This window comes from Tenrec ecaudatus, chromosome 7, assembly GCF_050624435.1.
Source record: "Tenrec ecaudatus isolate mTenEca1 chromosome 7, mTenEca1.hap1, whole genome shotgun sequence".
NCBI lineage: Eukaryota > Metazoa > Chordata > Mammalia > Afrosoricida > Tenrecidae > Tenrec > Tenrec ecaudatus.
This window is the reverse complement of record NC_134536.1, coordinates 110,493,696-110,518,756: the sequence shown is the minus strand read 5'-3', so window position 1 is coordinate 110,518,756 and position 25,061 is coordinate 110,493,696. Positions and strand designations below refer to the sequence as shown.

The following is a 25,061-nucleotide window of genomic DNA, read 5'->3' as shown; positions in this document are numbered from 1 at the left end:
CCTTTCTGGAAAACATCCTCAGAGCATCGATTGAGCACCTGGGAGGTGAGTGGAGAGCCGTTTTCTCCATGAAAATGACATTCAGTATTAAATCGGAGGGGGCATAGTCTAGCCAAAGGCATCTACGGCCGAACCTGGAGCCTGCCACTCGGCCGGGGAAAGCCGGAGGCCGGCGGGCGCCGCCAGCTCCCTCGGAGAGCAGGGCGGGGCGCGGCCGCGCCGGGGAGCGTGGCGGGCCCGGATCGGCGGCGGCGCGGCGCGGCGCGGCCCGGGAGGCCCCGCAGTGCGCAGGCGCGGCGGCGGCGCAGGCCCCGGCCCCCGGAACGGTAAACAGTGGGGTCACGTGACGCGGCCACGCTCCAGCCCCCTCCGCACGCTTATGGCTGCGGGGTCTCGCGCCGCCGCCGCACGGCCCTCACGAGGCGAGCGACCCTCAGGCCCTGGACCGCGGCGGCTGCAACGAGGACGAGGAGGCCGGCGCGGAAGCCAGAAATAGGGTGGCCAGCAGCCGCGGCCGCTCGGCCCTGGGAGGAAAAGAGGCTGTGGCAGCGACGCCGACGTCCTGCACGTACCCCCTCGCCGCGGCACCCTCCGGACCCCCTCCTCCTCCTCCTCCTCCGCGACGGCGGCGGCGGCGGCCACGGCCACCATCTTCCTCCTGCTGCCAGTGGTAGCGCTCGTCTGGCGGAGCTGGGTGAGTGGCGGCTGCGGCCGCGGCCAGGGAGACGGGCAGCACTCCCCTCCCCCACCGCTCCCCCTCGCACGGCCTCTCCGCGGGCCTCCCCGCCCCTTCCTCGGCGGACGCCGCGCTCCCGTCTCCCGCGCAACGGGGATTGCGCTCCTCGGGCCTGTTGCGCAACGTCCTCGGCCTCCCCCGGCCGCGCCTCAGCCAGCGGGGAACGCTTCGACCGCAGGGTGCGGAGGGAGCCCGGCGGCGCCGTCGCCCGCCTGCGAGGCCGGCCCGCAGCCTCCCCCCCCCCCCGGCTTCTGCTCCCGGCCCTCCGGGGGAGTGTGCCCCGCTGCCGCCGCGCGGCCACACAGGCCCGGGGGCCAGGCGTGTGCCGCCGAGAAGGCCTTGGCCGTGGCCCTCGCAACCCCGCCCTTGGGGCCTCCTCTCCGGGTGGGGGTGGGGGGCTGGTCCTGGGGAGCGGGCGCTGGCCTCGGTCGCTAGGTTGAGCCCGGCCTCCGCTTTTGGGGCGGAGGAGTTGGCGCTTCATCCATCCTCCCGCGACCGCGCGCTTTTGTGCTGGGGACCAAACTGGCGACTCCTTTTGCACAGTTTGAAATGAGAAGCCTAGCTAGAGTCGCGCTTTCCGAGAATACATGTAATTTAATGAACCACTTGTCGCTACGTGCGTGTTAATGGTGCTAAATAACCGATCACCTGACACGTCGGGGGTGGGGGTGGGGGTGGGGAGGAGGAGGGGGAAGAGGAGAGGATGTTGGTACCGCGTACAGTTCAGTGTCCTTTCTTCCCCTAGCATTGTATTGCCCGCTCAGGTGACCTTTTCCCATCTTTGGGTTCTTAAATGTCATTTTCCAGAGACTCATTCGAGAGACTAATTTCATTAGGTGGTTATTGGTGTTATTGAGGCATCATTCCTAAGCACTGATGATGGATAATTTTTAGTGTAAATGGCGTCAACGCTATGATTTGAGATACTTAATTTAAAAAGCATTGATAATTGAGCTGTTTTCCAATACAAAGTTTACAACTTTGTTTTTAATCGAAACAACAACAAAACCAGTAAACTGCTTGGAGAGTACTTAAAAGAGTACATTGTTTATTATGTTACTATCTAGTGACTATTTTCGAGTTGAATTTGTTTTTCTACTTACATATTGGTTGCTTGAGGTATTTAAAAAACGACGCCTGCCTTATTAATAATTTTTACCATTTTTTGGTTCTTGCATAGTGTATTGGTTATTGTGAAAAAGAAGCTGACTTGTGAGTCAAAGAATCAGAAAATCTTTGCAACAGTCTTTGAGTTTCATCTTTATTACAGAGCACAAAAGTTGTGTGAATATCATTATTTTTAACTATATGCTACCATTTAGATGAATTACTTCTATTTTGTTTATGGGCCTTATAGTGATTAGTGTTAACCACTGTCATCACCATCATCATTCTTTTCAAATATGTACTCCATCTTTCTGTGATGTAATTAAAGGTGTATGTTTGTGTTGGGTGGGGGATACCTTTCGATGGCTCTTAGACTCTCTAAGCTACACACCATTCCTTGGCAGCAGAAAGATTTGTACTCAGTTAAAGTCTGTGACACTTTTTAAGTATACAGAATCACAATCTTAGATTTTAATCATCATTTTATAGCTGTACATGTGACTTGTCAGAAGGTTAACAAATGAGTTGAGAAAACCATTTTTTCTTGTGTATTGCATGCTTTTTAGGTCTATTTGTTGAAAAGCATGAAATGTACTTTACAGTACTGTTTGTGCTGCTTGATTTGGGAAAGGAATGAACATTTGTTATCTTCAGCACTCCGACTTCCGTACCAGACTGAATCTAGTTATCTGGGCTGTTTGTGAAGTACCCCTAACTTTAACTACGCTGATCCTTTGTGTACTAGACAGTCACGTTTAAACGTGATCATGAGGTTTATTTTATTGATCAACCTCTGAGGTTATGAATTGCCTATAACTACCACGCAGTGTCAGGAAACTTAGAATTCCTAGAGTATTGGTATCTATTTTCATTCATTCACATTTAAGGATTTTTTTCTGGCAAGTGCCTGAATTTCTTTTGGAGAACAGTATGCTTTGGGTTCTATTTCGCTTTGGTGCACCTCCTGAGTACCCTGTAGTGTCTTTTCAGAAGCATAGGTACTTTTTAACTACAAAAATTACTTGATGGATGGTACACCTTTATGATAGATGTTGTTACAGTTTTGTAAATGGTAACAGTTTTTAAACTAGTAAGGAACATCCTTTGATAGCTTCTGCTAGATTATACATGGAGAAGTACTGAGAGTGTTGGTTTGATCAAAATATGAGAGTCAGTTGCTATTTCAGTTTTGACTGGATGGCAATGTAGTTTACACGAGGAAATAAAATTCAGACATGAGATGGTAAATCAGTGTATGAAAATTAGAAGGGGAAGGCTTTTCAAGAATTAAAAAAGGACTTACAAGAATTGCCAATTGTGTAGATGTGAGATTCCACTGAATTGTACTGTTAATTTAGAGCATTTTTGACAGGTCAGGATTGAAATTTTTGGCCTTTAGTACAGTGAATAATGGATCAAGAGAAATAATAAAAGTCAAGTGGTATAAAAAATTAAAGATCCAAAAGTTTTAATATGTTGGTAATTAATTGTATTAGAGAAAGTTTTAAATGTTACAGTAGATTGAGCAGAAAGAATCAACTTAATAATTTTAATTCACTTATAATTTGTGTGAATTGACCACATGTAAATATTCCAAACTCTAAAGTATTGCAGACTCTGAAAATGTTGCAAAGTTTGTAGTCATTAACTTGCCTTATCCATCAAAATGGTGTTGCTGCTTACACATATTGAGAGTAATGCCTGTTTATCTCTCTTTGTATACAGAGTGGGTAAATGTTTATTTTCTGCTTTATTTTGGAAGAAAAGTTTGTCATCTTGTTTTCAGTAGACTAAGACCGTAAAAGTAAATGTGCTATGCAAGTAGAATGCATAAGGTATCGTAGTATAAAAATTCCAAGTCCAGAAATCACTGCCTATGTCCAGATTTTGCTCTTAGGTAAATTGTATATGTGTCCTTGGGCAAATTACCTAAATATCTGGACTTTAGTTTGCTCACCTGTAAAAGAGGAATAATGATAGCATCTAATTCACAGGACTGTTGCGAGGAACGAGTGAGAATAATGTTTGTGTTATACTTCTTACAGGGCTTAGCACTTGGTTGTGCTCGGTATATTTTCAAGTTGTATTGCCTAGGCAGTGTAGGAGCCCTGGTAGTGTGATTTCTCACGGGGCAGCTACTCGCAGGTCTGCAGTCTAAAAACACCATCCCTGTGAAAACTCACAGGAGCGGCTTTTCCATTTCCTACATGGTTGCTATCGCAGTGAGTTTAGATTTTTTTTTTTTTAAGACCGTGGTTGTATTGAGGTAGTTTTTATGGTTTATCAAAACTCTAGAAGCTTCCTTAATGTCAGCAGATAATAGGTATAAACCTTGAAATGAACTATTTCTTAGTAGTGTTGGTTAATGTAATCTGTATCCAGTTTCAACTCAACTTGATAAGTTTTTTTTCTGGGTTTTAAAAATCTGCTGTGGTCAACTTTTCATACAACAGACACATTGGTATCTTATATACTCCCTGTACCTGATAAATTCAGAAAAGGAGTTGTGGTCTTTGCTTTCTTTTATGAAGTCCTGCCACTAAATTCTAACTAATGAAATCGAAACATTTGAAATGGGTATGTAGAGCAAGTTGTTGACTAGGTTGCATTACTCTGTAGCATTGTATTTTGTAACATTGAATCCCAGCCCTATTACTTTCTGAATCTGTAATATTGGGTATAACTTTATAAGCCATAACCCCTCTCTTGTGAATTGAGGATAAAAGTGCTTGACTCACTATATAATTGTGAGGATTAAAGGACATGCGTATTTGTTGTTTTGCACAGTGCCTGACACAAAATAGAAATTTAATGAATTTAATTTTATAGAAAGATGTGTGATAAGCACATTGACTCATGAGATTTTTTTTAGATTTAAGTTTCAGTTATACCAAGTACCATAGCAAGAGATTTAATCTCTTTGCTTCCTCAATTAAAAAAATATGTATACACACACATATAAACACAATGGAAGCTATCATAAAGCGTTAAGATTAAGGAGTCCTTAGGTGACACAAAGGCTTAAGCTCTCAGTTGGGAAGTGAAGTGTTAGTGGTTCAAATCCACTCAGTACCTTGGAAGAAAGACTTGGTGATCTAATTCTGAAAAATTCACAACCATTGAAAACCACATAGTCCTGAGTTTGGGCCAACCTGACTTCTACCACCGGATGGTTGGAAGATAGAAATGATTAATATTCTCCGCTGCAAATTAAGGTGGGAGGGTTAAGTCTACTCAGTTGAGAATAAATGGCTGGGGCCACTTATGAAAAATCAGTCCATGTATAGCACAGTTCTATTCTGACATACATGAGGCCTTCTTGAGTTGAAAGTGAGTATAAGGTAACTGGTTTTGGGAGAAGATAAATAATGTCTCTCTTTGCTGGTACTATTTAGGGCCACATGTTTCTTTGCTTTGGGGCTGTCCTAACAATTTTAGGATGTTTAGTAGGGTACCTACCTGGCCCTCTGTTTACTAGATGCAGTAGCATCCTTTCCAATTTTGACACTTGCCCCAAATGTCTCCAGACAGTCAAAGAAAAAAATTACTCGGGGTTGTAAACTGCTGTTATAAAGCTTATAGAATGGTGCTTGGTATGAAGTTAGAGCACAATAATATCTTATATTTTATTATGTCTGGACTACCTCCCACTACCCTCTCCCAATCACTGTCACTATTTATTACCGTGTTCAATTATTACTGTGTAGTTTTATTCATAGAACTTATAATCTTTATAACATGAAGAATTTTTATAATTTTGTAGAGATTTATATAATTTCTACAAATGTAATGTCTATTTTTGTCTTCTACACACACAAGCACACACATTTTCTGTCACACACACTTAAGCGCGGCATATACACAGAATGTAAACTACTTGAGAGAAAGCTTCAGCATAGGATAGTCCCAAAGTGGCCGATACCACTTTGTGCTGGAACAATATTGGGGGGAGGGGGGTGGCAAGAGCAGATACTTTATTCTGAACTATGGTATATAATTTTTTAGTTCTTAGAGGGCACTGAATAATTTTTTTTCCTGAAAAGGGGCTGTTGGTCACACTAGTGTGGGAATCCATGGGTAACCTTACTATAGCTTTAATGATTTATTATTAAGCTTATATGTGGTTATTTTCTTAAAAAGGAAATTAGTAACAAATTATGTAGTTTTGAAGATGTGCTTGAAAACTTGTGATATGCAATTTTTAAGAAAAATCATTTTATTGGGGGCTTGTACAAGTTGTCACAATCCATATATACATCCATGTGTCAAGCACATTTGATAGGCAATTTTTTGATAGGCAATTTTTACTTGCTCTCAAAGTAGGCTTTTATAGATGTTTAGTTAAAAAAATTTTTGCTAGTAATACTTATAAATTTATTTTGCATGCTATTCATACTTGGCAAGAGCCCTGGTCGAGTAGCAATTATGAGTTGGGCTGCGATGAGCATGTTCTGCAGTCCAAAGTTACCAGCAGCTCTGCAGAAGAGAGACTTAGCTGTCTACTTCCATCAACAGTTCCAGTCTCAGAAACCCACAGGATGTTGCTGTGAGCTAGCATTGGCTGGATGGCAGTGAGTTTGGTTTGTGCTCATACCTGAAGGAGGGAGACATGTTAGCACAGTGGGTTAGGCATTAGGCTGCTAACAACACACTCATCAGCTCCATAAAGACTTGTCTCAGATAAGTGCTAAGAAGCTGTTCTTATTCTGACTGTTAGGGTGACTGTGAGTTGATGGACTCCATGGCAGTGGGTTTGGTGTGTATTCATCCTTAAAATATTTAGAAAGTGATGTATCCTGGCTTAATTAGTGTTCTGTCGGAAATAAAATTTGTCAAAATTTTACTATTTTGAAAGTTCAGATGAAATAAGTGTTCTAAGATGGGTAACATTCAGTAGTAAGTTGTATTCTGAATGTTAATACTAATAGTTTTTTTCTTCTTCAGATTGTATTCTGAATCCTTATAAATGGTCAAACAGAACTAAAGCTTTGTAATTAGCACATGAGGTTCTCTGCCTGGAATGTCCTCTGCATCTTTTGGATTCAGCTCATAGCTTGCTTAGCCTTTCTTGGTCTCCCGAGGTTCACCTTCTTCTGTGGTACTACAGGTGCTGTTTGTAGCCCTTCAGCATGATACTTTCACATTTGTTGTGTTGTTTGCAAGTTATATTTGTTTTTATGTGCATATTCTGTGTTGGATTGTGAATTCCTTGAATTTGAGACTGGTTTGTTTCCCTAATGTCTTTAATACATTTGTAGTAGATTTCTAGTAATGTGTGAAATAAGGAAGCAGTTTTGATTTATGCAGATCCTCTAGTTCTCTGATTTAGCTGGAAACGTTTTACTGAGTAAACATGAGATGAGATGCTAAACTCAGGAACAGTTTATGACTTTAATATGTGTTCCCAAATTATTGGTATTGATTTACTTGAATTTATACATATGAATAGCCATTTAAAATAAACCATGGGGAGATTTATTATATTTTAATTACTACATTTATTTCATATTTTAATAAAATTTCAGTGTAAGAACCAGAAATTTGTTCCAATCAGCAGTCTGTATAGTTAATGAATATATTGAATCAGCCCTTAATTTCCCTCCTTAATTAGACTTAATTAGATCTGATTATATTTGTCCATCCATATTATTAGTAATAACAGAACAGTCTATTTGAAATTAGTGTTCTGTTTTGCTCCTTTTAGCCTTTTTTATTTTGGAACAACTAGATTTACAGAAAAGTTGCATAGAGAGTACAAATAGCTCCTGGATGACCCCTCACCCAGTATTCCTGATTGCTAACACCTGACATAATTTCAGTTCCTTCATCAAAACTACGATTAACATGAGTACATTTCTTTTAACTAAGCCTCTGACTTGATTTTGATTTGACATTTTTTCCACCAATGCCAATTTTATGTTTTACAGTCCATCCAGGATATCCAGGTTGCTGCATTAGTATGTTAATGTTTAAGTGAGTTGATAGATGGAACATTTGTTTTCCAATTTAGGATGGAGAATTTTTATTATTTTACTTTTGACCTTAATTTCTTGAAGTCTGAAACTTAAAAAATTACACTGTACCTTCAATAAATGTTTCTTTCATGACAGTCTTGGATAGCTGTATACTATCATTTTTGGCATTCTTCTTATGGAATTTCCCCCTGAGCCACTTAGAACTGTGGACAACAGAAAAGTGGGTGAAGGGAGACATTGGACAATGTAAGACAAGAAAAAATAATAATTTAAAATTATCAAGGGTTCTTGAGGGAGAGAGCGGGAAAATGTGCTATTTCCATGGGCTCAAGTAGAAAGAAAATGTTTGACAGTGATGATGGGCAACAAATGTTCTTGACACAATGGATATATGTATGGATTGTGATAAGTTATACGAGCCCCCATTAAAATAATGGGGAAAAAAGAACTATGAAAAAATCACTCATTAATTTATAACATATTCTCTGACAATATCTGTTACAAAACCCTAGTCTTGTGATGCATCATTTGGAAATCATCATCTTTGGACCCATACATTTGGGATGCTTTATACTCACGTCTTGGAAGATTCCCAGTCTTAAGTGGCCTTGCTAAAAGTGTTTGAACGAATAGTAGCAGCTTAGTTTACATTTGTTGACTAAATTTAAAAAAAAAAGTATTTTTAAAGAAATGTAATTTTGTTAAACCTAGTCCTTCTATTTGTTTCATGTCTATTAAAGGATAATACTAATTTAAATGAAAGGAACGCTAATAAGTCACCCCTATAACTCTGGTTTTCATGAATAAATAGTTCTGGAAAATTTGGTTCACCCATTTTGTTTTCACTAATAGTATTGGGGAAAGAAAAAAACTATCATTCATTACAATAAATTTTTGAAATGGGTGAGCCCTGGTGCCAATGTCAGGGAAGCATTGGGCCACTAATTGCAAGGTCAGCTGCTCATCAAACCCACCAGCTGCTCCACGGGAGAAATTGAAGGCTGTCTGTTCCCTTAAAGATTTAGTGTCTGAAACTCCATATAAGGTCTTTATGAGTCAGAATTCATGACTGCTTTGTGATCTCCATCTGTGTGATGTAACTTCTGAATGTTCTCAATGTTTCCACCACTTGAATGCGCACCTTGAGAAGTTGGTTTGAAGAGTTTGTAGAATTTGCCAGCCTTGTGTTGTTAGGGAAATAACTAGATTCAGCATACAATTTTTTTGTACGAAAAGTTAAAATTTCTTCCGATGGAATATATTTTTGTTTTCTGGACGAGGTTAATAATTGATACATAGGAGTTCTAGTGACCTGCATAGTTCATAGTTAGTTAGCTATGCATCCCAATCTGCTAGCTACTGTAAAACCCTAGGGAGAAGTTCTTTGCCCTACAGTGTCTCTGAGTCAGAGTCCACTTCATGACAGTGGGTTTTATGGTTATTATTAGGTAGGCTGAAACTCTGAATCTGAGATAGTTTAGGTTGGGAATAAACTTTGTATTCCAGCACATCTAGATGACTTAATTTGTTGGTAGTTCTTAATTTGTAAACAGTTTTTTTAAATTGGTGAACTACTTAATAACTATAATTTACTGATTATCTTGGAACTAAAAAGTTTTAGTGAAATTCTTGGGTGAAAAACAACATAAAACATTTAGAGCAGTTGCCATTGAGTAGATTCAGTCTGTTGAAGAAATGGTGAAATAGAATTGAACCTTTAAGTTCTTAGGAGCTCAGGTGGCAAAGTGGGTTAAGCATGGACTGCTAACAGCAAGGGGTTCAACCTTGTTCGGCAGCACCTTGAAAGAAAGATCAGGCTGTTGTATAATGATTTGGTGTCTTGAAAACCGTACGACAAAGCAGTTCTACTTTGTCCCATAGGGTTGCTATGAGTCTAAATCCTCCTGACAGTAGGTTTGATCTTGGATTCTTAGGTACTAAGATCAGAGAGTTGTGAGCAATTAATCAATATTGCTGTTAATGTTGTTATTAGGAAATGCATACAAAATAACAAGTGAGTAAAATAGTGAACATTTTTATTTCCAGGTTTATTAGTATACAATGTAATTTGTCAAATTTGAGGAGAGGTGCTGAAGCTCTTATGATTTATTCAGAAGGGAATTAATTTTCCTGAGGCTGAAGGAAAGTTAAAAATAATTTAATTGTTGTTCGATGCTCTAGTTCTGACTCATGGTAACAGAGTCATAAGTCCGACAGAAGGAACCCCTCCTTGGTCCTCTGCCACCCTCAGAATCGCTATGTTTGAGCTCATTGTAGTACAACTGCTTTGTCAACCTGTCTCATCGGGGTCTGCCTCTTTTTCACTGACCCTCTGTTTACCCGATCTTTTACCAGCCCTTGGTCCGGGAACTAGTCTTTCCTGGTAACATGGACAAAGTATCCGAGAAGTCACATCATACTTGCTTCTAAATTTATCAATTGAGACATAATAAATTATGTTAATAAGGATAGCTTAATGATTTTTTGGGCAGATATATCCACTCATGACCTTGCAGAAAGTATTAAAACACTTTTAAGTATAGTGTGTTCTTTGTAAGCAATATTAATAGAACCAATTTATTGTTGAAGACTGAATGCTATAATACCTATGATATGCAGATGACAACACCTAGCTTGCTGAGAAAGTGGGGAGGATAGCAGCATTTGCTGAGGAAGATCAAGGATTGTAGCCCTCTGAATTACAACTCGGTGTAAAGAAAACAAAAATTCTCACAACTCATGATAAATGAATAAAAGATTGAAGTTGTCAAGGAATTCATCTTTGGATCCACAATTAATCCTCATGGAAGCTATAGTCAAGATACCAAACAACGCATTGCGTTAGGTTAATCTGTTGCAGAAGGCCTCTTTAAAAGTGTTGTAAAGCAAGGATGTTACTTTGAGGACTAGTTGCGCCTATCAAAGCTATGTGTTTTCACTGGCCTTATAAACGTGGCAGATAATGAATAAAGAAGACTCAAGACGAATCGATGCATTTGTACTATGGTGCTGGTGAAAAATATTGAAAGTATCATGGACTGCCAAAAGAACAAATTGATCTGTCTGGGAAGAAGTACAACCAGAATGCTCCTTAGAGGCAAGGATGGCGAGATACTGTCTCACGTACTTTGGACATGTTTTCAGGAGAGACCAGTCCATGGAGAATGCTATCATGCTTGGTAAAGTGGAGGGGCAGCAAAAGAGAAGGTCCTGCACAAGATAGATTGACACCGTAGCTACAACAATGGGCTGAAACATAACAATCGGGAAGATGGCACAGGACCGGGTGGTCCATTGTTCTGCTGTACATGGTTCATTATGAGTTGGAACCAGCTCGATGGCACCCAACAATAACAATAACGAATTGCTCTAAAAGGAGCCCTGGTAGTTCAGTGATTAAGTGTTAAATGAAATGTCAACTGTTTGAACGCACCAGCTCTCTGAGGGGAAAAGATGTCGTTTGCTTCTGCAAATAGTATAGTCTTGGAAATCCTGTGGGGACAGCTTTTCTCTGTCCTGTAGGGACATTTTGAATTGGAATGAAGTTGATAGTGTACTTTTTCTTCTTCAGGTTATAAGTAATATATATAAGTAAAATGTTTATTATTAGCACAGTGCTAACAAATACTAGATAATTAGTAAATGGTAATCTTTGAACTTCCCCTTCCCCCATACTTAGAGGGGAAAGAATTGAAGGCCAGTTTCTTTGGGAAAATTTTGGTAGTGAATGGACATGAACTGTTTTGATTTTCAGTAACCCTGGTAACTTAATTTTTACAAACCTGTGTACATGTGCCGTTTTGTTGGTCTGATTTGTTGAATGTCTTTCTATTTACCTCCCTTAACTGCACGAGAAAACTTTTTGTCTGTATCTTTTAAAAATAATTTAAATGTTTTATAAATAAGTCTACTTAACAGTTTTAATAGATGAGACAGTATCTTAAATGATTTTGATTTTTAGCTCTTTTATATGGACTTGTAAAAGCATTGTCTAATTCATAATTTATGAAAAAGTTATGGTTAAAAACATGTTTTTTATTATTTAAACCATATTTTTCTTTCAAAGGTATTAAATTAATGGACGATATATGTAGCTTTTTTTCCCTAAAAATAAAAATGAACCAAGTAAACATTTAATAACATCATTGGTAAAATAATATTCTACATGCATGATGAAGAAACATTTAGTAAAGATTTGTTTTACATTTCCAAATGTGTTTTCTAAAAACAGTGAGGATTTTTTTTTCTAATAGCCACTCAAATACCTTAAGTGTGTTCTTAGACTCAAAATTATTAAAATAATTTGGTTTTAGGTGATTTTCAATTGATAGCTTTATTTCTTATGGTATTTTTTTTGTCTTTCTATAGGGCTGAAAGACACACAGAAGTCTTCATGGATATAGTTGATACATTTAATCATTTAATTCCTACTGAACACTTAGATGATGCCCTATTTCTAGGATCCAACCTGGAGAATGAAGTCTGTGAGGATTTTAGTTCAAGTCAAAATGTCTTAGAGGACTCGCTGAAGAACATGCTCAGCGATAAGGATCCTATGCTAGGATCTGCAAGTAACCAGTTCTGTTTGCCTGTTTTGGATAGCAATGATCCCAATGTCCAGATGGCTTGTTCAACAGGTAATTCTTACTTTTTTTTTTTTTTTTAGTCTACGATTTAAAATAAAGCGAATTTTCAGCAGGTTTTTTTTTTTGAATGATGACAAGGATAGTGTATCTAGGATTTTCCCTTGGCGTTTAGGACTGCTTTACTCTAGGCATCATAATTAAAGTTGAAGCTAGTTTTCTTCCAAGGGATGTGGCATTAGCTTCCAGAATGTTAGAGATAGGATGGCCATATAATTTATTATACCAAGTGCAGTACTTTTGAGAAATAATTAAAGAGGCACTGCTGATAATTATGACAATAAGTATAAATTGGTTTTCTCCTTGGCAACTAGGCTTATGTAACAAATTGGGACTTTTGTTACTCAATTGTGTGACTTACACATTCTCAGTATCCTTCCCAGTCTTTCACATTTAATGTATTGTTTGCTCCCATTTCAAATCCTTAGGTATTTTGTGAAATGTGTCTCAAATTGCAAACAAATAACTCTAGACCTCTGGTGTCCATGATAGTAACAACTAACCACATATAGATATTGAGTACTTGACATGTGGTTAGCTAAAATTGAGATGTGCTCTAAAATGCAAATTGGATTTTGGAAACTTACTATTAAAAAGAATGTAAACTATCAATTAAAAAATATATATATTGAAATAAAATTTGAGTATTTTTAGTAGCAAGGATTTTTGCCCATTTTAAAGTGGTTATTTGAAAATTTTAAATTATATATGTCACTTGCATTTTATTCCCATTGGACAGCTAGTTGTAGTCTAGGATATATAAGTAGCTAAAAGATTGGGAATAGTAACTTATTGTAGGAGTGAGTGCTTTTTAATGAGAAATTGCTTTGGAACTATACCAATAGGGCATTCCTCCATGGAACAACATGTAGGTTTTCTTTTATAAAGCAAAGAAAATTTTCTCTAAACTATGGGAAATTAGCTATTCTGTAAACTAAAATTAGATCAAGGAAAATCAGCTTTAATGTAGAGGAGTAAGACTTTTCCCTACTGTTCCCTAGAATAGTTTACAGGTTTTTGTGGTAATGGGGTTTTTTCAATGCCTCTAGACTTGTCTTGCTCTACAATTTTTTTCTGTGTCTTAAATTTTATTTTCATATGTTCTACTTAATATTACAAAATTTACATAGTGATACAAGGGAGCTTCAAAAGTTTTAAAAAATTTTTAAATAATTTAATTTTTAAAATAATTTAAATAATTTTTCCATGAAAGTTTTGGAGCCCCCTTATAATTAAAGTTGAAGTAGGTGTTGTGCTCTGCAACCTTAAATTTGTCTGATTATTCTACTGGAAGACCTCAATACTTTGAGCTATTAGGAATTCTTTTACTTTCACAACTTCACTGAGGTCTTTTGAATTGTTTGGTAATGGTATAGGTGAATTAAATACATTGTGTTGTGTTATTGCGTAGCTTTACATTGTTTTTTTGTTGTATTCTAAATGTTTTAAAGCTTTGAAAATTTTGTTTCATGTATGCATTGTTCAAGTTTTTGACTGGTGCCTATGTCAGTACAGTAGGTCTATTTTATATTGTTAAAAACTTTGATTGTTTTTGGTAATGTGCAGTTCTGGTTTAGTCCAAATTCAGCACAAACACTTAATTTATAAGCTTCTTGTTGGAAATACAGTTACCCACAAGGATGTTTTTGCTGGACCTAGAATTGGCACAGATCTCATCTCACTAGATATCTTACAAAATTCCAGCCCTTTAGCAATACAAGACTTCCTACCTGCTGTCCTTTTTTTAAAAAAAGAAAAAATTGATTTCTGTGAATATGAAAAGTCTCCTCGGTTTTGGTGGAAATTTCTTTTGCTAATAGAAGACTTAGAGCACCATTACTGGAGTACTTAAAAAGAGTTATTTATTCATGGTTGTTTAAGTTATATTAGTTCGCAAACTTAAGTTTTTAAAAAAGACGATAAGAATTATTTTCTGAATTCCCTTACATTAAAATCTAAATTGCTACCATTCTCTTATCTTGCTTTTGTGGTAGAATTGTTTTTGTTATAAATGTGTAGTGCATATACATTTAAGGGGCTCTTATGGGAGAAACAAGATAGCAATAAAGCGCTGCTGCTGAAATGTTTGTATTTCATTGTGGCTTCAGGCAGGAGATTTGTCTTGATGCTTGGAAGTAATGTTTGCCCTTTGAGATGGTGGAGTCATTAAAAAGCCTAAGTAATATTTTCTAATGATGGCAGAGTGGAGAACATATTTGAAAAAGCATGTGTTAACTTTATTTTCAAATAATTTTAGACTTGAGAGAGTTGCAAAGAAGATACTTCTTTATAACTACTATTTATAAAGTGGCCAACTTTTGTAACATAAACTATCCGACTTTTTGCTTTTAAACAACCAACCAAACAAATAACACATAGATCTTTGCCAGAAGTTTGTATCTGGCTCTATAAAATTTTACTGTCTTGACTGAAACTTAGCTGGGAAACAACGGTGCTTGTACATGTCAAGGCAGTTAAGCCTATATAGATGTGTAATGTTTTGTAACCCTGACTTTTCCTAAAATTAACAGAATAACTGCTGTGCCTTGTTCTTTGCTGTTCTGAATTAGTTTGATTTGCTGTAGTTGTTAAAGGCCAATTTTTTGGATGACAGAGTTGAATAGCTTATATTGCATTTAATTTACCTCCAAAAATTGTACCTTTGAAAATTATAAAAATAGAAAACAAAGAAAATTACTTTTGACATTTGTCAGATGTACAGAAGTTAGACTGCTAACTTTCATTATGAGAAATAACTTGTAGATTTCCGATATTTTCTTTGAATGCTTATAATTCTACAGTATTTCTTTCTGTATTTGTCATGTTTTAGTGTGGTTTATACATATACCCAGTAAGTAATACATCACTAATACATCGTTACTTTTTTCTTTTCTAAACTTCAGTGAGAGAGAAAAAACATTGTATTATATGTGTTGGGGAAATGTTTGATTTGGATGATGAAGCCTGTTATTGGTATTCTGAAAAAAAATTCTGTTAGCCTATTTGTAAGTTAGGAAAGAATATTTTTTTCAAGTATTAGGTATAAGGTACCAAACATATTGTTGTGTATACCATTTGAGGAATATGCTCAAAATCAGTGAAGCTGTGTTTACTGGCTTTATTAGTGTCTTGACTGAATATTTTCATTTTACAAAGATAATCTTTTACATTGACAGCTACGTTTCCTACCAGTCTCCTGTATCATATGCCCCGGTGAATCAACAGTTGTCTCTATAGGTTTACTTTTCCTGGGTTTCATATAGAGAAAAACACACGAAATCAAGACAAAATACAAACGACCCAACAATGAACATGAAATGGGGGCAAAAGAAAAAAACCTCATTAAAAAACAGAGCAGAAAAAACAAAACAAAAAAACAAAGCAGAAAATATTAAAAACATTTGTACATTGGATCAAGAAGGAGATCAATGACCAGGTGTCATATTTTGACCAAACTACAACTACAGTATAATCCACCCTGCATTGTACTCATCGATAACAAGGCCTTTCCCATCTTTGGTCCATAGTTAGAGGAGCCAGAGATTTAATTCACATGGGGGATTAAATCACAGGGGATCCTGTGAATGGGTTTTTGGCTTTCATTGCCACTCTGTCTTCTGCACACCAGGTGTTCAGAATTTAGTCTTTTGTACTATTTTCTGGGTTGGATTTTATTACTTAGAATTTTGGGGTTACACAGGCTGGTGTGCTGCTTCCATGTGGGTTTAGCTGATGCCCCACTTGGATGACTGCATGTTTTTAGACATGACTTTAGAACTCCAGATGCTATTTTTTTCTCACAGTCGATTACTGTCTGCTTTCTTCACTATACTTAGCACCGTTATCTTCAGTGATCACTTCATAGTTTAGGTATTGAGTAGAGCTATGCCATAAGAAATGTTTTTAGATTAGGGTTATGATTAAGTACATGCTCAAAATACATTCCTATACTTATGTTTAATATGTGTTTTAGGTTCACTTTAAAGACGTTAATTTATTGAAGGATGTAATAAATTATCCTCATGGGGCATTATAGTAATTCTGAGATTATTCTCCCAGTGGTGGTCTATATTTTCCCCAATGGCATGTGTACCTACTTCGGTCATCCACTGACTGAATGAAGCCTAGTCTCCTTCATTTGGGACACATGTTCTCCACCTCGACACCTCTTGACCTGGGTTTTGTGTATGGTTCACTGATCACTTTTGTAGGCGTTTCCATTAATTTGGGATGACCCTAGGCCAGTGGTTCTCAACCGTCCTAATGCTGCAACCCTTTAATACAGTTCCTCGTGCTGTGACCCCCAACCATAAAATTATTTTCGTTACTACTTCATAACTGTAATTTTGTTCCTGTTAAGAATCAGGCGACCCCTGTGAAAGGGTCGTTTGACACCCCCCCCCCAAGGAGTCATGACCCACAGGTTGTGAACTGCTGCCCTAGACTGTCGTTATATAGCAGGAATTGATTTGTTTTTTTTCCCTTTCTCTGCATCGTGGGAAACAGTCCCAGTTGAATTTACGTCTCCCCTGTCAAAGTGATTTTTAAGATGTAGAAGAAATAAGGAAGGATCATGGTTTGGTGAGCTCTAGGTAGGTATTACTAGCTCATTTCTGGGGAAACAAATAGAAGATTAGATGGTTTGAGAAGAGATTCTTATCTTTGTCTTGGTGTTTGTTTTTTTTAGTAGTGGTCTCATACAGCCTTTGACTTTTTGTGATTGGCTACTCGTTTCACTCAGCATAATGGATTCCAGGGCCATCCATGTCATGAGGTGTTTCATGGTTTTGCTTCTTTTTAAAGGATGTATAGTATTCCATTGTGTGTCTGTACCAGAGTTTCTTACCTGTTCTTCTCTTGATGGTTATTTAGATTGTTTACAGCTTCTTGCTCTTGTGAATTGTGAAATGAACGTGGAATGAACTATGGAAGAGGATACATCTGTTCATGTCTCTTACTGCTTAGGGGGGTGTATGCAGAGTATGTGCTGGGTTGTGTGGAATTTCCATTGCCAGTTACTCTTAAGTAGTTCCATATATTTTTCCCCAATGATTGTACAGCCACTAAATGTTTTTCTCTTTGCATTTACCTGTTCTGTATTTTCTTATAAAAGGTATCATATTTATCTTCATATAGCCAACGTATTTCACTTACCATGTTTTCAAGATTCATCTTTGTTGTAGCATGCACCCAAACTTTATTTCTCTTTACAACTGGATATTTTACCCTTGTTTAGATATGCCACGTTTTGTTTATCTGTTTATTTTTTTTACAAACCTCCTTTTCCCCCAATCCATTGCCATTCAGTCAATTCTGACTCATAGGTACCCTAAATAGGACTTATGAAACTTGTTATCATTATGGGAGCATGTAGCCTCATTTTTCTCCTGAGGAGCTACTGGTGGATTTGAATGCTTAGCCCACATTATCACCAGGGCTCATTTATCTGTTAATTGACACTTCAATTGTTCCCACATGTGGGAGGAAGATGAGGCTTTCTGCTTTTGGAAAGATTCACAGGCGTGGAAACCTACACGGTAGTTGTACTCTGTCCTTGGGGTTGCTGTGAGTTGGTATTGACTTGATGGCAGTGAGGTGTTTTGTTTTTTAGTTTTTGACTTCTGCCAATTATGCTGCTGTGAACATTGGTGGACAGTTATCTTTGAGCCTATACTTTTTAAGTCTTTTGGGTAAATAGCTAAGTATGGAATTGCTTAGTCCGATGGCAATTCTGTGCTTAATTTTGTGAAACTGCCAAACTGTTTTCTACAGTGGATGCACTATTTTCCATTCCATCTAGAGACACCAAGGGTTCCAGTTTCTCTTCATCTTCACCAGCCATGGTGGATCTGAAGTGACATCTGACTTGTGTTTTTTAGTTACATTTCTCTAATGATGCTGAATGTCTTCATATGTGCCTGTTGAGCCCTGATGGTGTAGTAGGAGCCCTGGTGGTGTAGTGGTTATGCATTTGGCTTCTAATCTCAAGGCAAGCAGTTAGAAACCAGCAAATCCTAGCGAGAAAGATGGAGCTTCCTGCTCCTCCAAAGAGTTAGAGTTTTGAAAACTCAAACAGGGGCAATTCTACCTTAGCGTATAAGGTCACTATGAGTTAGCATTGACTTGATGACAGTGAGCTTGAAGGCATAGAAAGTGGTTATGCTTTCGACTACTAACCACAAGGTCAGCCGTTTGAAACCTGTCACTCCTCAGGAGAAAAATGAGGCGTTCTGTTCTTGTACAGAATTACAGTCAGAAAGCCACTGTATGGTAGCATTGAGTAAGCATTACTTGGTGCAAGGACTTGAATATCCCAACATTTGTGTATCTTGGAAGAAAGCATTTGTTCTTAGTCTTCCAGCATCTGATATTGCTGATGATTCACCCAGTTCTTAGACAAATCTTGCTGGATTGCTAAATGGCCTTGCATCCGAGCTTTTAGGATCTTCTCCATATCTTTTAAGTGTTCTGAACTTTTATAGTGACATTTCTGGCTTTAGACTTGCATTTATTTTTGTTAGGAACTTGGTGAACCTTTTCACTTTTTCTTTTTCATTTTTATTTATTTATTTTTTTAAATTAAAAAACATTTTATTAGGGGCTCATACAACTCTTATCACAATCCATACATATACATACATCAATTGTATAAAACACATCTGTACATTCTTTGCCCTAATCATTTAAAAAAATTTTTTTTTAAATTTTAACAATTAGGGCTCATACAATTCTTATCACAGCTCATACATATACTTACATCAATTGTATAAAGCACATCTGTACAGTCCCTGCCCTAATCATTTTTTTCTCCTCTTTTCTTTTTTTACATTTTATTAGGGACCCATACAACTCTTATCACCATCCATACATATACATACATCAATTGTATAAAGCACATCCATACATTCCCTGCCCCAATCATTCTCAAAGCATTTGTTCTCCACTTAAGCCCCTTGCATCAGGTGAACCTTTTCACTTTTAAGAGGGATTCCTTCAGGTCTGGAAAATTTTTCTTTTTTGTTTCTTTCTGGAAACTTTTAGTCAGATGCTGGCCTTTCTGGTTGAATAATTTCTCATGTTTTATAATTTTTTTCCTGCTTTTTCCATTTTTTCTGTATATCTCCTTATGGTGATTCATTGCCCATATCTTTCCGATTGTAAAATTTAATTTTGACAATTATGTTACTATTCTAAGAACTTTTCTTGTACTCTTTTCAGTCATTTCATTTTTAAGTAACATTCTACTGCCATATGGATATGTTAAGAGTTTCTTCCATAGTTGGAATTTTCTTTGTTTCATTTACAGCTTATTTTTCTATTTGTTCATCTCGATATTTCCCATAGTGGTGCAGCCTTGCTCGCTCTTAATGTCTAATTGTTTTTGACTAGTGGTGTTTAAAAATAGGACAATTATGTAAAGTTTCAATGAGCCCTTGTGTCCTAGTGGTTGAGGGGTTGGCTGATAGTTCAAACCCACTTAGCCTGGTGATCTGCTCTTGGGAAACCTCAGTCATCCAGGGCTGCTGTGGGTTGGATTCCACGCAGAGGTACAAAACAACAACTCAAGTTTTACTGTGGGGTGAATGAGCTAATCTTCACAATTTTTAGGGAACCTCATGATTAGTAAGTTAAGCACGTTATTATTAGGTAAGGACTGTCTTATTCCGTTTCAGTGTGAGGCTAAGAAGTATTCTCTTGCTTACGCTTCAGTGTTTAGCTGTAGTTTTTATTTGGCACTAGACTGAGGGGAGAAAGGTTGATTTATTGAGTATTTACTTAATTTCTTATTTCAAGCACTGCTTACTACTTTAGATGTTTTTATTTGTTGTTAGGTGCAGAACGAAACACTGCCCAGTCCAGTGACATCCTTACTGTTTCTGTGTTTGAGCCCAATTTTGTAGCCACTGTGTCCGTCCATCTTGTTGAGGTCCTTCCTCTTTTTCGCTGCTCCTCTCCTTTACCAGCAGGATGTCTTTCTCCAGGGACTGGTCTAAAGTATGTGCGACCAAGTCTTGCCATCCTTGCTTCTAAGGAGCATTGTGGTTGTACTTCTTCCAAGACAGATTTATTTGTTCTTTTGGTATTCCACGATACTTCCTAGATCCTTTGCCAGCACCATAATTCAAATGTGTTGATTGTTCTTAAATCTTTATTCAGTGTCCAATTTCCATGTGCATGGGAAGTCAATGAAAATACCAAGGCTTGGATCAATTGTACCTTAGTCCTTAAAGTTAGGACTTTTGTCTGTCAGCAATTTAAAGAGGTATTATGCAATGAGTCGTTATTTGATCTTTTCACTGCTGCTTCCATGAGCTTTGATTGGATCCAAGTGAGATGAAATCTTTGACAACTTCAATCTTTCCTCTGTTTCTCATACTCAAAAAGTTTATTGGCCAGGCTGCCTGGCTACACAGCTTCAGCTTCTTTTGACTCAACCTGTGGCTTTTTCATGCTTTGTTTCATTAATCATTAATTCAGTGCTGTTCTTTCTTCATTTTCCCCAAAGGTGTTAAAGTGCCTTTGGGTTGATTTCCCCTCAATACTGACCTTGTGTGACAGACTAGAAGTGTCCTATCGGGTTTTCTAAGGAATGGTGGTGGTGTTTAGAGATGTGTTACACTGCTAACTGCAACGTCAGCAGTTTGAAGCCACCAGCTTGGCTTTGCTGGAGAAAGATGAGGCTTTCTATTGAAAAGAGTAGCAGTCTTGGATTGGAAACCCACAAAGGCAGTTCTTTCCCTGCCCTGCATGGTCGTTTTGAGTCAGTATTAACAGTGAGTTTTTGAGTAACTCCTTGTTGGGACAGATGAATAAATCTCTCTCCTGTAGGACTGCTGGATGGATTCGCAGCTGTCAGCATTTAATTTTTCAACCAATTTATTTAACTTGAAGCCATTAGGACTCTTTTGTAAGTGGTATAAAATTATCTTTTAAGAAATACTTTATATGAACAATGGTGGTTAGTGATAGGATCGCTTTTTATTTTGCCTTTTAATTTTGAATTGGGTGAAGGTTTATTTTTCAGAGCAGATCAGTTTTCCATCAACAAATTAAACATTTTGTTTCAGATCATTGATTGCAGTCTCCACAATATAACACTTATCTCATTTCCCTCCTACCCTGTCCGCTTTCATTCCTCCTTTCCTTACCTTTCTGAACTTGGACCTTGGGTACGTGCTGTCCTTTTAATCTCATATGGCTGTTTAGTTCCCCTTTAGGACTATTGCCCTCCTAAAGACCTATTATATGGCTAGAAATTGAGCCTTGGTGGTGAGTTCCCTTCCAATCTTGAAGGACGACTAAGGGTATACTCCTGGGGCTTCCACCAATATAGTATAAAATTTAGGATAAAATACCTGATAGTATTTCCTAAGGATTTTGAAGATATGCCCATTATTATATTACAATCGTCAGTGTTGAGTTTTACCTGGTTAATTCTTTATGTCTTCGTCAGTTTGTAATAATTTCCTTTTTAATATCTCTTCAATATGAGTAGTAATCTTAATTCCTAGTTATGTGTTACTGATAAAACTATTAACAAAATTCTAATAAAGCTACAAAGCTTTCAACCTGGTAAATTAATCTTTGACCTATTAATACTAGCATATATAGTTATTAAATTAGTTTTAATATCAGAACCTTTGAGAAAATTGATTTAATGAGAGATTTTGCCTGCAAAGGCAGTTTGTAAAAATCTCAACAATGATTTGTAGAGATTTCCTTTCTTAAAATGAATTATATGTCAAAGAAGTTGATGAAATAGGTAATAGCGTGGATTTTAATATGCCCAAAACTGCAAAAGTTCTTTGCCGGCATTATCTTATTACATCTTTACCTTTAAGAGCTGTAGATACTATTATTGAATTCCATTATGTTCTTGAGTAAGCTGAAGTTTCTAATTTCCCAAGATCAGTAAGTTTAAAGTTGAACTGGAATAGATTTTGTCTTACTGCTTTCAGGCACATTGGTTTCAGAAGTGTTTTAAACTAGTTCTCAACTTTTTGTTTGACTTAGTGGTCAGTGAAATTAAGATGAAGAGGCTTTAAAAAACATTTCTTAACAGAACAAGGGAGATATTTTCCTTATCAAAGAATGTGTTTGAAGGGAAGATTTATGAATGCTGGGAATAGTTATATTAGACTGAGGAGTTTTTGAGGGAGACAGTCATAGGCCAGGGATTTAGTCAATTGTGAATACTAGAAAGGTGCTTTAAAGATGTCTTTAATTAGTGTCAGCAGGTAAAAATGTAGCTTTTGGGTAAAGTTGATTTAAGATGGTATTCAATTAGATATAAGAAAACAGATCTTTATTCTTTTCCCACATATTACACTTGAAAAATTGTTTGGAAAATAATCGTTAACTTGAAGAAACTTTGTTAAAAATGCTGGTTTTCCTTCTTTATTGAGTGCCTCTTTTGTGCCAGGTAACTTGCCTGACTGGGGATATGGATACCATGTTGAATTAAGCAAAATTTGTTGTCTTTTCATGAAGCTTAGTGTAGAAAAACAATTTGTTTTCTGATTTTTCTATGTATGCTAACACTAAGTTGTTTCATTTAACTTGTTAGGGGAGGTCCACTCGAGAAATATTGAGTGTCCCTGGACATTCATACTGGTTATGTTAATAATACTTTTAAAAATTAATCATTTGGGGCTCTTAAAGCTCTAATCATAATCCATCCATCAATCCATTGTGTCAAGTACATTTGTGCATATGTAACCATCATCCTTTTCAAAACATTTTCTTTCTACTTAAACTCTTGGTATCAGTTCATATTTCCCACCCACCCTCCCTAATAGACCCCTGATAATTTATAAATTATTGCTATTTTTTCATGTCTTACACCCACTTTTCTGTTTTCTGTCTCCCTGGGAGGGGTTATAGGTAGATCATTGTGATTGGGTCCCTCTTTCTCCCCCCACCTTCCCCTTCCTCTCCTGGTACTGCTACTCTCATGATTGGTCCCGAGGGGTTTATATGTCCTGGATTCCTTATATTGGGAGCCCTTTTCTGTACCAGTGTACATGCTTTGGTCTTGGCAGATTTGTAAGGTGGAATTGGAGTTATGATAGGGGTGGGGAGGAGGAAGAGGAAGCATTAAAGAACTAGAGCAGGTTGTCAAGCTGTTTGCGACCCCTTTGGGGGTCAAATGACCCTTTCACAGGGGTTGGTCCGATTCATAACAGTCGCAAAATTACAGTTATGAAGTAGCAACAAAAATAATTTTGTGTTTGGGGGTTACCACAACATGAGGAACTGTATTAAAAGGTCGCGGCATTAGGAAGGTTGAGAACCACTGAACTAGCGGAAAGTTGTATGTTTCATCAGTGCTATACTGCACCCTGATTGGCTGGTCTCTTCCTTGTGACCCTTCTGTTTTGTCTACAGATGGGCTTTGGGTCTCCTCTCTGCCCCCCACGCCCCTCATTCACATTGATAGGATTTTTTGTTCTGGGTCTTAAATGACTGATAACCTGATCCCATTGACACCTCATGATCACACAGGCTGATGTGCTTCTTCCATGTGGACTTTGTTGCTTCTCAGTTAGATGGCTGTTTGTTTATCTTCAAGCCTTTAAGACCCCAGATGCTGTATCTTTTGATAGCTGGACACTATCAGCTCACTTCACCACATTTGTTTATGTCTTCTGGGATCTCGTTGGTAAGGTGTCACAGCAAGTCAGGTTACTAGAACAAAGTGATCTTGTGGCATTGAGGGAGTACTTGAGTGGAGGCCTAATATCCATATGCTACCTTAATTCTTAACATAAATATATGTATTTAGCTATATTTTCCTATTATTGCATATAAATATATTTCCATATATTTCTAATACTTGTATTACACCTCTATAAATGTTTTTTTGCCTCCTAGTTCTTTCCTCTATTTCCTTTTGTCCCACTATCATGTTTGACCTTTATTCGGGTTCCAATAATTTCTTTTGGTTACATTTTACTGATCAAAGCCTACCAGTTCTCTTATACCCTCCTTGCCTCAAATTTTAGATCACTTGTTGTTTCTTTGTCCCTGGGTTTGTTGACACTCCCTTTCCCCCCTCCCCCTCTCCCATGTCTCCACCCCACCACCCCCTCCACCCAACCATTGGTCCAGTTGTTTTTTCCTCTGGATTGTTTATCCCACCTATCTTATCTAGGTAGTCATGCAAAAACAGTAATAAGCACAAAAACAAAACAAAAGAAATAATAACAACAAAAAGACAAGCCGATACATAGCTCCAGTTCTGTTTGTTGACTTTTATGAGCGTTTTTTTTTCCAGTAGAGTTTGATGGGGTGACATGTCCTGGCTCCAGAGTAAAAATTTTTTGTTTTCAGTGGGCACTTCATTACTCTTATCGCCTTGCTGCTTTATTGCATGCCCTTAGTGTTTCAGCTGGATATGGTAGGGTCAACTTGGGCAAAATTCCTGCACTGTGCCTCCAGTGTGGTTGGTCCCTCTAAGCGCTATGGGTCAGTGAGGGACATTTTGTTTGATGGTGAGACTGGCCCTATGGTTCTCTCTGCATCGACTGCTCTTAGCAGGAATATTGTCCTTGGGGATTGGTGAACCAGGATTTGTTCTACTCTTTCTCATTCCTTCAT

General features: G+C 37.8%; 1 protein-coding gene across 5 annotated transcripts in view; it reads left to right on the top strand.

Annotated features, from left to right (window-relative positions):
* Positions 1–346: 346 nt before the first annotated feature.
* PHF3 (PHD finger protein 3) overlaps positions 347–25,061 on the top strand; it is a 92,102-nt gene continuing 67,387 nt past the window's right edge. The window contains exons 1-2 of one of the 5 annotated variants that reach the window (XM_075554926.1): positions 347–694; positions 12,187–12,455. In XM_075554926.1, the coding sequence (XP_075411041.1) occupies positions 12,212–12,455 (244 nt within the window). In that variant the 5' untranslated portion in view covers positions 347–694; positions 12,187–12,211. Of the gene's footprint in view, positions 695–12,186; positions 12,456–25,061 lie in introns of those variants that run through there. The other 4 variants (XM_075554928.1, XM_075554932.1, XM_075554931.1 and 1 more) reach the window with 4 other exon arrangements.